This window comes from Astatotilapia calliptera, chromosome 18 (assembly GCF_900246225.1).
Source record: "Astatotilapia calliptera chromosome 18, fAstCal1.2, whole genome shotgun sequence".
NCBI classification, from domain to species: Eukaryota; Metazoa; Chordata; class Actinopteri; order Cichliformes; family Cichlidae; genus Astatotilapia; species Astatotilapia calliptera.
Window position 1 is genome coordinate 3,657,528 of NC_039319.1, and position 15,577 is coordinate 3,673,104.

The 15,577-nt window shown below is 41.0% G+C and overlaps 1 protein-coding gene across 2 annotated transcripts in view; it reads left to right on the forward strand.

The window, feature by feature from the left end:
• Positions 1-14,763, forward strand: part of adcy8 (adenylate cyclase 8 (brain)) — a 125,074-nt gene extending 110,311 nt beyond the window's left edge. For both annotated transcript variants that reach the window (XM_026149144.1, XM_026149145.1), the window contains 5 exons: positions 3,098-3,256; positions 10,799-10,945; positions 12,537-12,629; positions 13,200-13,314; positions 14,024-14,763. In XM_026149144.1, coding sequence (XP_026004929.1) covers positions 3,098-3,256; positions 10,799-10,945; positions 12,537-12,629; positions 13,200-13,314; positions 14,024-14,523 — 1,014 coding nt within the window. In that variant the 3' untranslated portion in view covers positions 14,524-14,763. The remainder of the gene's footprint in view (positions 1-3,097; positions 3,257-10,798; positions 10,946-12,536; positions 12,630-13,199; positions 13,315-14,023) is intronic.
• Positions 14,764-15,577: the final 814 nt, after the last annotated feature.

Sequence of the window (15,577 nt, forward strand, 5' to 3'; positions counted from 1 at the left end):
GAAAAGAAAAAGATTTTCAGGGTCCTCTCCTTTGGTCTTATTATTATTCTCTGTTGCAGGTTTGATTTCTAAAGACCCATCGCTCTGAGTATATCACTCTGTAATTTGATTCACAATGTTTGCAACTCATGACTTAAAAAACTGATTTTCTTTGACTTTTTCTTTTCTTTTACCAGCAGGAGAAAACAATACAATTACTTTAGTGATTGTATTGATATTTTCTTGCTGGTAGAAGAACAGCCAGAAGGCATAAACATCATTTTAATCCAGTCTTCTCCACATCGAACATCCAAAATGTCTTGTTTTGTCCACGGCCTCTAAAATAACTTGTTGTTAATATATCTATGTACATTTATGCCAGATGTTGTGCTTTTTTGAAGCTTGTCTGTGTTTAAATCTTTTGTTGGAAAAGCAATCATATTACTATGTTTAGTACCGAGGAGATGGTGGTGTTGGGCTGCCACAAACGATTATTTTGATAGTCGACTAATCAGATCATCATCCACTGAACGTAAAACGTACAGCTTATTGCACCAGCAGCATCTGGTCTTATATAACTATCATTAGCTTACAGCTTTAAGTGTTTAAGGTCTGTGCTAACTAAAAATAAAGACAAGATGATAGTTTATTAAATTTTAATGAAATTTGCAGATTGTTTCAGTGAAGTTTAATAAACTCCTTGCTATCTAAAATATAACAGGACACCGGAGTAAATTCTCGAGCATCTCACACTTCTGATAATCAGCTGTCTGCTTGACGTTTATTCCGCTGTGTAAAAACTATAACTTTAATCTCAGACAAACCGATTTACTCAGGAACAAATAAAATACTGAAAAAAAGCCAAACAATAACATTTTAAGTTATCTAAGTGACTTATATATCATGTTTAACCTGAGTAGCGATAGACGGCGGTGGGTTTGAAAACGATTTGCCGGGAGTCCGGTGCTCTCACGGCTCTAGTTAGCCTTGCCCCCGGCTAGCTATCGAGCTAGTGGGTAACAGACGTCTCCGAAAACGTCGGAGTGCTTTTGAAAATATGTGGTGTCCTGATAAACTGAGCAGATATTTGAGGTTTACACAGCTACATTCTCGCCTGAAAATATGTTAAAAGTTTTTTTGTGACCCAGAAAGAATAATAAGAGTAATATTAAAACTAACTAGCTGCCGCCATTGTTGGAAACTGAGCTGGGCTGCGCTATGAATTCTGGGACACAGCTTCTTCTTCTTCGGGGTTTAACAGCAGCTGGCATCCTTGTACATGCAGTGCTGCCATCTTCTGTTTCAGTCCGTTATTACACTCTTAAATCCTGCTACTTATTCCTGCGTCTTTTGGGATCTTACAAAGCTTCAAACGACGCGTCGACTATTAAATCAGTCGTCGACAATTTTGATAGTCGACTAATCGTGGCAGCCCTACAGTGGTGTCAGACGACGTATATTTTCATTCACTTCTTTTTGACGATTTAGTTCCTTCGGTGAAGTTTAGATAACTTGAGGTTAGACTGAAGAAGACGAGTTTCAACCCGTGGTCTTCATTGTCAAAATCAGACAATTTGTATGTCGAGCCAACCCCCTGAAGCTGAGCTTCAAATCTCCTTAACAGCATGCAAAAGTATCACGCTATTTCAGCCTTGACTTCAGAACGAGGGCAATAATTAGGCATGGCCGTAAGGGGTCACTTGTCAGGCAAACATCAGCGTAGGTTGTTTTAATCGTGTGAAGAAGCAGCGCTGCTGTTTTTCTGCTGAAGAGTGCCTTGTTTGTTTAAAAAAAATAAGCCTGTGTGTAGATTTGGAGAACTGGGCTATGCAGTTTGGTGAAGCTGTGTTCAAGTCTCTGTATTTTAACCCTTTAAAACCGGTCAGAGCAGGCACGCTCCGTTTTGCGTAACTATTTTTAAATCCCGGTAGCACTGCAACCACGTGAGCTAGCGCAATAATTGTTTTTGCATATGAAACCGGAGGAGTTGTACTTACATCTTATGGCATCAGCTTGTCCTCGGTCACAGTTTCCTTCCACATATAGCTTTGCAAAAACTGCATAAAAAGCACTTGCAGCAAAAAAAACCATAATATTCCAGAAACAGGCTTTGCCGATCCGATCAGCTGTTCATAACACTTCCTACGTCCATCAGCACAAACTATCGCATGTCCGTTATGTCCTGCCCGAAACTGGAAGTGACGTCATTGTCGCGGAAATGTAGTTTTTTTACCACCAAGGCCTCATGAGCCTATACTGGTGTTTTTAAAAGTTATGTTTGACTTTATGACTTTCTATGTCGTTTCTGGGATGCTTAGGACTCATATTGCACTGCTGGAAATCGTTTATTTTGATGCATATGCTGGTTTTTTTTGCAAATTTGCACTATAATATTTATTTTCGTTTTTCCTGCAGTGTATAGAAATTGGTGTATTTCAAAAATAAAACTATGAAGACACTCAAAATAAATTTCCTGTGGTGGGAAACTTGTTTGTGCAACTTTTTTGTATTTACAGTTTTGAGGGATAAACCTCTTAAATTTCTCTAACTAGAAATATATGTTAAAAAACAAAAACGATTTTCAATTTTTTTGTAGTTTATTGCAATTTTTTGCAATTTATGTAATTACTATGCACTTAATGCATGCATATTATTAACATTTAGGCTGTAATGGTTGTATTGATGTATAGCAACTTGAAATGCTCCCAAAAATGGCTCCACAGCATGTAAAAATATAATATAAGCTCTGGCGGACTTGGTTCTATGGTAGGTCTTAAAGGGTTAAAATACATCAAAATGGTTTACTGATATCAGATCTCATACACTGGATGTTTGAGCTGGTATATGCACAAAGTACAGTAAAATTATGTCGGGCCAAAGAAGATCTTCTCTGCACATGAAACAGATGAAGTGTTTAATCTGCAAACAGCCACAATGGCATGAATGATTAAAAAACACATTAATAACTCATCCAAATGATTTGTTTAGTAGCCTGAATGAATTATACGAGTGCAAGCATCCACTGGTGCTAGAGCACACAGTGGCACTCCGAACTAGGGTTTCTGATTTGTGACAGTTACTGATCTGAGGTGCTCTGCCTTCATTTTTCTGTCTTCAGTTGGAGTACACAGCACGACTGGACTTCCTGTGGCGTGTCCAGGCCAAGGAGGAGATCAACGAGATGAAGGAGCTGCGAGAACACAACGAGAACATGCTGAGGAACATCCTACCCAGCCACGTGGCCCGACACTTCCTAGAGAAGGACCGGGACAACGAGGTCTGTGCAAAAACCCGCTCACACCAAAAGTGGTTATACGAGTGGTTATGTTGGTTTTTAGCAAAAAAGCGGTTGAGTCGATCTGGATCTGGAGGTGGGGAAAAGTTCTTTGAGTCATTTCGTCACAAATACACATCAAATTGAAATATGAAAAATTGAGAGGCCTCCAGTAAACCAAAACCTTTGTGATATCAGCAACTGCTAAATAACGGTAATCAAATTTTCATTGGCTAGCTGGTTGGTGTCTGGGAATATGCTAGCAACAAATCGCCAGAGGGATCTGCACCCAGTCTCTGGGCCTGTGTGACTGTGGCTTCCTGTAAGTGGGTGCTCTGGTCACAGATCTAAGCTCTTGACGGGCACTTTGTTTTTGCAGTCATACTGGTCATGAGACAGAATGCAGGTTTCAGACACGACGTCTGTGTTTTATATACACTATGTTTTTTTCCTGTTCCTCTTTCTCAGTATTGTATTAACAACATATTTGGGGGGTTCAAACTAAAAGTGGTCTCACTTAAAATGAGTTATAATTTCTTAATATAACTGCACCGTTACAGTTATTAGGATGCAGTGGGTCAAGGCTGAATCTGATTGTAGGGTGGATGCTTGCAGCAGACGTTTTGGGTCATTGTACTGTTGTCAAATTTTATTCTTCTCTTGATTCAGAGTAAAGTACCATTTCCAGATCTCAGTTCTCTCAGCTAGCATTTGTGAATCACAGCCTGTTATTACCTTCAGGAATGATGAAGTAGACACAGGTTGTTTTTTAGGCCACTGACAACTCGAAAGATTAATGTTTTCAGTAACCTGTCAGCAAACGATAGGTCACATCTGAACATTGGACTGACTCAATATTTAGTGGTTTTATAAAGCAGCGTCTCCTTTGCACGCTTCGCCTCATTTTTTTCACCACAGACCTGCTGAAAAATGAGTCCCCTGTGTTCATTACAGTTCGTTCGCCGAGTCTCGGTCTTGCTGCCTGCAGAGAAAAGAAAAGGCAGTGTAATTGCTTTTCAAAGACTTTACAAAGTGAGAATTGGTGGGGCGGTTCATTCAGCCAGAAATCTTTAGAGACCTTTTTTTTTTCCAACCCATGCATTCGATTTGATTTTAATAACATGTTGTCTGTCTGTCAGCACACATTGATTTGTGTCTCTGGCACAGCGGTGACTCAGCTGCCCCAACTCTGCAGAGAATTAAACTTTTCACAGTCACTTTTTGTTCACCTTATCGCTGCCGCTCTTCTTCTGGTGCTTTTAATTGTCCCCAAGGGGAGATAAAACAAGAGCACAAATTTACACTCAGACTTACCACTAAATACTCGTTAGTAACAAACTAATAGAATTTAACTCAAGATTTGTATCACACAGCAGGTCGTATGATTAGAAAGATAATGCCAGTAAAAATGCTTTCAGTGACTTTCAGTGCAGGTGAAGCTTCCAGGCAGCTGCAGCAGCTGCTGTCTGCATGCCTGTCAAAGAGGCCACACTGCTTACTTTAAACTTTCACAAAATCCAAACAGGTGAGTTAAAGATCACTGCATCATCACAAAGGAGAAATTTAGCTGTAGAGGCTGTAAACCTGTAATTTGATCATGAATTGGTTCTCGCACAAACACAAACTTATTTATTAGGAAATTAGTGATACATAAGTGACAGTCTAATAAAACAACAGAATTTCAGTCACTGAAACAAAAGCACAAACCTGCCACATGGTCTGTAGCAAAAAACAACTCAACATTAGTTATGAAAAATCCTCCAAAAAGCACCAACAGCACAAACACAGCGGTGAGATCCAGTTTAATGAGCCAAGGTGAAGCCAGGCCAAGACAGTGAGCGGGTACAGCTGCACACATCTGGACAGCTGTCAGTCAAAGCAGCCCTGCCCCCAAGTCCACTATCCAGTTGGATGAGTTATAAATAATAAACCATCATCACAGTTATTATATGACACTTTTTAAAAAATATATTTATACAAAGAATCAAATACACACAATGAAAGAAAATCAATGGGTGGAGAGATGTTATATAAAGGATTAATAGCAAAAATCACCTTGATAAGCAGACATCAAGCATACAGTTGCAGGAAGAAATTCTCCAGATTATGACCCATCTTGCAAGTCCAGGAGAGTAGGGCTGGGTATCGTCACTGATTTCTAGAATCGATTCAATTCCGATTCACAAGGTCCCGAATCGATTCGATCCACAATTCGATTTAATTCGATTCGATTCGATTCGATTTAAATCTGGGAAATTTTGACAGTCAGAAGTATAATTCAGATCAGAACATTTACATATTTTTGTATCTATAAAAAGGAAGCTGACACTCTCAAGACTTTATCCAAGGTGTGAGCATCACAGCAGATGCCTTTGTGTCAAAGTAGCTGAAGATAAAACACAGAAAAACATGTAGGTGATTTTCCTGGCCTGGGATTTTATAAAAATATTCTGCAGTACATCGAAAACGAAAGAAAACCATTAATTAATGAACATTACCTCTGACGTTACAGCGGTTTTATTAGAGACATGGCTAAGCATTTTGCATTTTGAATAATTTTAAAAAGTTTCAATTTGTTCAGTATTGAACAGCAGAAATGAGGTTTTCTTTTTGGAAGAATGTAAAAGGGAAAAAAACAGCTGCCGACAGCGCTGTAAGCAACAGTAGACTTGTGCATAACAAGCAAGCGAATAATGAAGAAAGCAAAACTGTTCGAGAGAGAGAGAAGGGGGGGAGGGAGAGAGGGAGAGAGAGAGAGCTGCGCATCGCAATGGAAGCAAAACAGTAAAAGAATTCATGACGATGTTTATGTGAAGCGTTTGGATCTTCTTTTGCTGCTGGTTCGGTCAATATTGTTTGGAGAGAGATCAAACTAACAGCCTTAGAATCAGCGCATAAAGGGCGTGAACACAAAGCGCGGACCCGGATCAGCGAGCTGTCGGCTTTCAGCCCCGACTGTGAGAAAGGCGACATCTAACTGATTCTGATCCGCTGTGTGATTAAGTCTATGTGCAGAATCCCTGTACCTGCTCTCATTTACTGTTTGGAGGTTCTTGAAATTTTGTGAGATGTCACCAGAGATTCTGGCATTTCGGACAAAATTAATTTATATTAAAAAATCGATTCAGGATTTTAATGAATCGATTTTACGTTATCCAAGCCAGAATCGATTTTAATCGATGAATCGATTATAAAAACCCACCCCTACAGGAGAGGTTTCCAGATGCCCTGAGAACTGCTCAGAGACTTCCCTTTGCAGCAACGAATCTTTTTGGAACAAGGAGGTGATGGGGATTTCCATTCTTGTAAGATTTGCCTCTTTGCAGCAATCGTCCCTATCCCCGTGTTTCCTTTGGTGAGATGGAAGTGGCCTATCAGAGGAGCCAAAGGTGGCTAGGGTGCAGTCTAGTTGGCCCAGGCCTCCCTCAGACGGTTGGCATTAACCGGAATAACAAAAACTTTGGCGAACTGGGAAATCAGAGGTTTAGAGGTTGGTTGACCAAAAAAGATAACAGAGAATATGATTTTTAGGTTTAGCGTTAACATCGGGGATAGACCCACGCATAAATGTCTAATTTGTAGATACTGAAAAAGTTTGAGCTGAAACAGCGCAATCCCCTCCTTTTCCCTTTGACACTTTTTAACTTGAACACTATCCCTTATGATAAAGCCACCGTGTTGATATATCGATCAGAGATTATTACGTTAAGGTTATCTGTGTTTTTGCTTAAAGTGCAGGAAGAGGTGACAACAAAACAGCTTCTTGATGCTGTTTTTCTTCCAGTCGTCCATTCTTCGTCGCTCTCCTTCACCAGCTCAGTAATACCTGATGCCACTGGTCTGCAAACACACCCGTTATCACTAGTCCTTTCAAATTGCTGTATTGTCCTCTCTTGCCTCCTTGATGATCAAATCTCCAATGTTCCTTTGCCTTCCAAACAAAGGTCGAGCAACCTATGAATTATGAATGTCAGGAGAGGAGAGCCGATATCATTCTGCTTCTAATTAAAAAGGACACGATTAAAAATGCATCCATTAGAATAGTTTGACTTCTAATCACTTGTTGCATTATTAATCAGGATGTTTGTTGTTCTGTGATTTAGATACCAGAGCACTGGGTTATTAATAGGCTCCCACACCCCTGAGGAGGTTTTGATGATCTTTGGAATCAATTAAAACTCAGCATCATTTATTCCACCAGGTAGCTTCGTTTTTTTGAAGGTTTTATTCCTGAGTGTGTCAGTCGCTTACTAAATGGCACTTCAGCAGAATTTAATCTGTTAAATTTCAGTAACAGCTTCAGTCAAGTTTTTATTTTGACGCCACATTTTTAGTTTCTTATTCTCGTCAATTCATGGATCATTTCTGAATTCTTCTTCGTCTTCTAGTAAAGCTTTTATTTTGAAACATTTAGAGGAAAATCGTATAGAATCAAAAAGGATCCCAAAGTAAAGTTGAAGTGAATGATTGAAATGCAACAAAGTGTTTGAAAGCAGAGTGGCTGGAAACACACTGAGAGCTGTCATGCAAATTATGGCGTGTTTCTGAACGTCTTCGAGGCGTTTCGAGTACAACTGTCAGCGTTGGAACATTAAACTCACGCCAAATTTCATAATGACCCAAGTGGAAAATGGAGTGGAAAGTGAGGAAGTGGAAGTGGAAAAATGAATAAATGTGACTTCAAGGAAAGACAGAAAAACATATCTGTAGAAACAAAGGTTTGCTGCTTCAACGACACTTGTTTGTTACAGACACTTGTGCATCAAGCTAAGTGATTGGTTGATCCAAATATTTTTGGCAAAGGAAAAAGAGGAGAAGAAAATTATGGTCTTAAATAACATCTTTGCCCCTGTTTTTAGACTAAAAGTTCCTGACACCTCCCCCATGTTTTAATGTCATCATGGCAGCAGACATGCTGCATCAGTGCCGGGGCAGCCAGCACTCGTCCTAAAGCATGTGGCTAACCGCGCGCTGCCCTCCGAGTTCTTAGTGCTTGGAATTCTTTTGCCTGGAGGCCTTTCTGAGGTAATCTCAGAAACTACTGCATCTGACTTCAGTGACTCATAAAAGACAGTTTCGGATCAACATCAGATCTATAGCTCGAGCAGAACTTGGCTCCTGGAATTATGATTCTAAGCTGTAGCTGATCATCACGATGAAATAATCAAACAACAAACTGTAGATAGACGGAACATCTCTCTGCTTTAAATCAATGTTAACATTTTTATTTGGGGGTTTTTGTCTGTACTTTGGAGGCATAAGTCGCCATATTTGTATGAGAGAGTGATGGTGCAATGCTAAATGCATACACGAACCCAGCAGCAAGTCATTTGATATGTTATTATTTTATTATTTTTATTTTTAGCACAATTCAAAGTAAATGATGACTGCAGCATCAGGAAAGGGACAAATCAAAATGCATAACACTGATGGTCACCGCTAAAGCCAGACATGAATATGTTGGGCTCAACGTGAGTGTCCACCGAGATTACAACGTCAAGTAAAGTTTAGAGGTAAACAGCACTGAGAGCACAGTGAGGATAAGTGAAAGATATCAACTTGTAAATTTACATGATTGAATGATTTACTGAGGCAGTGCTCTCCATCGAAGACAGAAATGATGCAAACATTGCCCCCCAGCTATATGAAATTCCACACACCTCGAAGCAGAAAACGTTATTCTAATCAAAAACATTATGATGTTTGTGCATCACCCAAACCTCTGTAAACGCCCGGAGATGCACAGTATAAAATATGATGTCAGAGTTGCTGTCACAGCCCGTAAGCATCATCCTCAGCAGTGTAGCCCTGTAGTCTGTGTTTGTGTTTTACATTCCAGTTTAGCTCTCATACATTTTATTATTCTTAACCCTTATCAAGATTTTTATTTCTTTATTTAATCTAATTAAAAATTTGCTCAATGGGATGAGAAAGGTCTTTTTTTTCTTCAGATCACAGATGCATGATCCAATTTAAGTACTAAAGTGAGCTGAATACTTAATTGGAGGTGATGGAGTGTTGATGGTGGAGCATTACTGCCTTTAGTCACCCATCTTTCTATTTAGTATTAGAAAACTCCTCCTGAAGTATGTTAGGGAGGCTTAGTTTGCAGGAAAAAGTAAAGCCCAAACAAACCTCGGAGCTCTGGCTGCCCTGAAAAGGCACCGGGAATAACCGAGCAATTAAATTAGTTCGACTTTTACTGAGTTCCACTTTGAAGGCGCTGACATTTGACTGAGCTCATTAAGCTTGTATGATTTCACAATAAAGTCAAAGGCTTATTTTTATAAGTGTGTAATTACATTAAAATGATAACAGACAGAGAGAGTCACCCAGCTTCTCCTGAATTATTACCTCCAAATGTTGAACTCTGGACAGACGTTATGTTTTCTAGCTCATCATTAAAATGCCTCCATAATGGCACAAAGAGCAACTGCGTGTGAGGACATGCTACTGCATGTCAGCACGCCTCCCGCCCGGTCACGTATCAACAGTGCCCCCTAGTGATGAGCACTGTGTAATGCACAAAACTGTAAGGTAATGATTGCTGCTGTGCGGGCTTTTCGGTGCTTTGTTTTAAAGCTCCAAAAAGTGTTTTACCTCCAAACTTCCTGTCAGGGATATGATTGACTACAGCTGACAGCTGCTCTGTGGAAACATAGAAAGGCTTTATTTGAGAGCACTCACCAACACAGAGACTATTGGAAAAATCCAAGGAGCTCAGTGCAGGTCTGAGAAAGTGTCATAATCCAACATCATCCATTCAAACAACGGCACAGGTTTTATATGACGTGTATCCTCTTAGTTTATTTTGATGGTCCAAGACAATCCAGGAAGAACTGAGGCCTCCAGAACATCACCATCTACCGTCAAGTGAGTCACATCACCATGAAGTGAGAGAAGCCCCTGATACTATTAACTGCAATTATTCAGCTCCACAAACTGCGCCAATCAAGCTGGTTCAAATCAGCTGATGAGTCGTTATCTTCATTGGCAAATATTGCACATGTCACACTATTTAAACTACACGTTGCTTTTGCCTCTGCAAGCCACTTTGCAACCAACCTCCCCTCAGTCCCTTTCTGTGACTCCCTCTCTCCTGATGTTTTTGCCTCTCAGCTTGAACTTTAACTAAAGTGTTCTTGAGAGAGCTAAAAAGCGGACGATAACCTGGAGCACAGTCTGGTCTATTACAGTTCTCTGTTAGTGTCTTCCCTTAGATATTACAAGTGGAGTGCCCAACACCAAAGTTTAATTTCTGTTTTCATTTACTGGAAGAAATTCAGAGGGGATGAAAGTGGGGCAGTGTCACATTTGTCTTGTGTAAAGTTTCACTCAATTCTCTGGAGAGTAAAGCAATGATCGACCTGCTGCTATAATGTCATCTGTCAGCCAGACGATTGTTTGAATGCGTGGCCAAATTCACCAATGCTTGGTTCTGCAGTATCCATAGAGACACAAAACAAGTGACTGAATGAAGTTATCTTGTTTGTGATTCAAGAAAACGTGACACCGTGAGCTCACTCGTGACGTGTTTACCCACAGGAGCTGTACTCGCAGTCCTACGATGCCGTGGGCGTGATGTTTGCCTCCATCCCAGGCTTTGCTGACTTCTACTCCCAGACCGAGATGAACAACCAAGGAGTCGAGTGCCTGAGGCTCCTCAATGAAATCATCGCTGACTTTGATGAGGTGAGACTGCAGATTTTCAAGTGTGCCCACTTCTGCTTCAGACAAACATTTTAAACATGCAGAGGACCGTCTCTGATGTCAGCATCTTCTGTTTTTCATGAAAAGCAGATCACTTCACAGCGGGTTAATCCGAAGCCAGAAACAACGAGCACACTCACATACGTGCACAGGTTATCAACAAGCACTGATTTCAGACAGAAACGCACCCGCACAGGAAATAAACACCACAGACACAAAAGCTTGTGGGTTCCACTGATATGAACCCAGATATTAGCTCTCATCCTGTATTGATTTAGCTTTCATGATACAGGGAGGATTTTTAAGCTTCCGTGGCAGCTGCTCCAGACTTTCTACACGAGTTCAAAACAGACTGAAGTACAGAATTACTGCGACTGATCCACCAAAGCAGAACTGTAGAAACAGTTACCTTGTTGCATCAGCAAGAAGGAACCTTCAAATGAGAAGAAACCAGTTGATAAAAGAGCTGCTCAATAAGTCTCCATGCGTCAGATTCAGTGTGAGTTAGGATGCTTGCAGAAGTTTCACAAAACTTTGCACTTTTTGGTTCCCTGTGGACAGAGTTGAAGTCTACAGGAACTCGTGGTCCTGATCAAGCCTCTGAACCGAAGTCTCTGACAGAAAATGTCAAAGTCTCCTAATAAGCGCAGAGACAGGCAGACACCAGCTGCGCTCTCTGCTGCCTCAGGCCACAATCCTCACTCACTTTCCCTCAAAACAAGAACAGACCTTGCAGTATGAGCCCACGGCAGAGGGGCTCTCACTGCAGATGACAAGATCAGAATAAATGGCTTCGTTTTAGGGGACAATTAGCAAAGAAGTGAGTAAGATTTATTCATCAGTCTTAACAGGAGAAGACCGCTGTGTAATCCATTTATTTCAACAAAGTAACTGAATTCTAATCATCACCTATTTAAACAGTAACTGTAACAAAATGCAGTCACTCATATTTTGTATTTTAAATACGTAATGCCGGTACGTGTATTCTGTTACTCCCCAAAACCGCATTTCATGTTTGGTGACACGTTGTGCTTTATTTAGTCATGTCTCAAATCTTGTTGTAATTTGTGGTTTTGTTTAGTATTGCAATATGCAAACAAATACTGCTACTTGCCAGATAGTAGAGTGGAAAGCCATGGAAAACAAAATGAGAAAGCTGGAACAGGTATCGACTTTGATGAAATGCTGCCTGCTGAGGATTTGTGTGTTTACCAGCCAAGAGCAGCTCTGACAAAGACAGAGGCTGACAGAGTGAGGAGGAAATAGCTGTTGCCACATCAGCTTAGTAATTTACTCAACTTATCTTCACATAGTGCAAAAGCAGAAACACAGTGATGTTCAGTTCAGTTTTTTAATTCAATTTAACCAGTAACATGAACGATTATGTCCCCGAAAAAGGTTCCTGGGAGAAAAAACATCACGGAGCCCAAACTCCGTTATCCATGACAGGCGGTGGCAGATGGAAGGATTAACAGAGCTGGAGCTTCTTCACTTGTTGTGGCTTCGGAAGTAAAATATTTGCAAGAACAAGAAAGCAAACACAAATGTTCAAAGTGTCTCTCTGACTTTACAGCTGCTGGGTGAAGACCGATTTCAGGACATCGAGAAGATCAAGACGATTGGCAGCACCTACATGGCCGTCTCTGGTCTGTCACCTGAGAAGCAGGTGAGACCCTTGGGGCCAGCTGTTTTCTTTACTTTACATGAACAAAATAATTTGTATACATTAAATGAAAATTAAAGGTAATTAAGTGGTTTTAAAAATAATACGAAGATTTAATGAATCTGATTTCTAACATTCTGACGTTTCATTTCTCCAAACATGCTGGTTAGGATCCTCACACTAAGAGCGCCATCTGTTAGCTAGTTAAGTGTAACTTTGCTGAAAATTGGTTGTTTGATCAAAGTTTTGCAGCATGGCTGGAGTCAGTACCACATGTGAACTATTTTGCTTCTTGTAATTTGGTATTTTGAGGCAGAAGTACTAGAAAATATCAGAGGACTTTTCAGGCTGTGTGGAAGTAATTAAACTAATAAATAAAAATAATGACAGATCCCAGCCCGTCGCATCTGTTCGAGTGGAAGCATTAGATCGTGTGCCTAAAACCTTGAGTGAAGGCTTCAGTATCCACGGCAGTGAAAAGAGTTTTCTGACACAGTTCATCTCTGATGCGCCTGCCCTGCAGCTGGTCCTGATGTTCAGCTGACTCAGACCCTTCTGCTCTCACTCCCACAGCAATGTGAAGATAAATGGGGTCACCTGTGTGCGTTGGCAGACTTCGCCATCGCCCTCAACGAGAGCATCCAAGAGATTAACAAGCACTCCTTCAACAACTTTGAGCTGAGGATCGGTAAGAGCTTTGATGACGAAAGAGTAAAGTGGGTAACATTTTGTGGAGATCATCTCAGTCTAAACACTCAGAGTGGAGTGGACTCAGTTTTAATTTTCAATGACAAACACCAGAACGCTGTGTGAAGACAAGTGGGTAGTAGTTTCTGCAGTGCAGGTGAAAGAAATAAAAGCAAACAAAAAGCATTTTTACCTTTTAATGTGGCTGCAGCACAGAAATAATGTTCTCAGTGTCACTGCATAAACCTGAAATCCATGAAACTGAGAAAAAGCAACTGGTTGAATTGTTTCCTGTAGAAGCAGTAGGGTGTGCTTAGTTTTACCTTGTTTTTCAAAGGACTTCATATACTTTCTGACAATAAAAAGCAAAGATCAGCTGTCTCAAGGCAAACTCAACATCGAGGAGTGCAGATTGCGACAGCAGACTTCTTCGGGTTCTTTCAGTCCTTAAGTGCAGAACAACAAGTACACAAAGAGTCAGATGCTAATCAGTGCAAAATAAAATGAGAAAACAACAAAACGCACAGCTGGATGTTTAGTTGGAGATTCACTGACTTTTGGAGTCTCAAGTGGCCTTTTAAGGAACTGCAGTTTTTAGCACCTCCAGATTTGCATCATTAAAAATGAAAACAAAAGCAAGAAGACCCTTTTTGTGTTTTTAATAAAAAATGGTTCAGCCCCTAACAGCTGGTCCTGTGTGTTTTTGGCAGGTATGACTCATGGCTCGGTGGTGGCAGGCGTGATCGGTGCCAAGAAGCCTCAGTACGACATCTGGGGGAAGACGGTGAATCTGGCCAGCCGGATGGACAGCACCGGCGTGAGCGGCAAGATCCAGGTTCCCGAGGAGACCTACCTGATCCTGAAGGAGCGCGGCTTCGCGTTCGAGTACCGCGGCGAGATCTACGTGAAGGGCATCAGCGAGCAGGAGGGCAAGATCCGAACGCACTTCTTGCTGGGCCGCGTGCAGCCCAACCCGCTCATCCTGCAGCCCCGCAAAATCACCGGCCAGTACTCGCTGGCTGCCGTGGTGCTCGGCCTGGTGCAGTCGCTCAACCGGCAGAAGCAAAAGCAAATCCTCAACGAGAACAACAACTCGGGCATCATGAAGGGCCACCACCACTACAACCGGAGGACGTTGTTAGCACACGGTGGCTCCGAGGTGGGAGGGGGCCATCACGCTGAAGCAGCTGATAAAACTGAGCTGTCCTGAAGAGCAGACTGGAGTTTCAGTTCCACAGATCTCTCAGAGGCAGGGCTGCTCGTCAGCCAGAAATAGTGCCTGCGGTTGAGTTAAACCTAAGTGGGCGGAGCTAAAGAACATTTCTTTCTAGCATGTTCGCAAAAAAAACACAACAAACAAAAGTCCTTGAGGAGCTGTTGCAGTTTAAGCTGCTTTCAGGTCCTGAATTGTAAGTTTATGTTGTACTGAATAAAGGCTGTTTTCTGAAGAGCTACGTAGGCAGGATTCAAATCAGGAATGTCATCTTATCTCCCAGAAATCAAAAAATGCACCAAGAGTGAACAAGAAGGAAAGGCTTCAGTGCTAAACTAAACTGAACACGGCTCGTTAAAGTTTAAATCTACTACTTGTTTAATCTTTAGTGTTACTGGTTGGAAAACTTCAATGAGGAGCTTGTTTTAAGTAAACTGAGATGAAAGCAGTTTTTCCTCATTTTAATCTGAAATAGTCTTTCAGGAGATGCAAATAAATACCATAAAATATAAATACATTCCGTTTGTCATGCAACACCACGTAATATCAAGGAGAACAGGTCAACAGGATACAGCAGGAAGTTACTGATATTCTCCTCCAACATCCATCCTTCAGAGAAGTTAAATTATTTCATGCACATTTTAAAGGTGTTAAATTTGTTGCACTGAGTTTGGATGGGCCTGAATTTTAGTAGTGATGTCACTGCGAGCACTTTGAGTTCACTATGTCATGATTTTTGCCCCTCTACACATTTATATCACACAATGCAGCTGTAAACGCAGGAGAGCACCAGATCCAGACTTCATTCCAATACAGCGATGACTGAATTAACCTGCTGTGAACATTAGCAAACTTATATTGACTGAGCAGCTGTTCTTTTAAACTTTGTCATAGTTAAGATGTTGAAAAAGATAAACAGAGGCAGACTAGTAAGACACATTAGCTTACTTAACGACTGAACTGGCGTCAGTTCAAGGCCTGGAGTACACTGGTGGAAACCCTAAAGAAGATGAATCAGAACGAGGTCTTGCTTAGTTCATTGACAAATGTG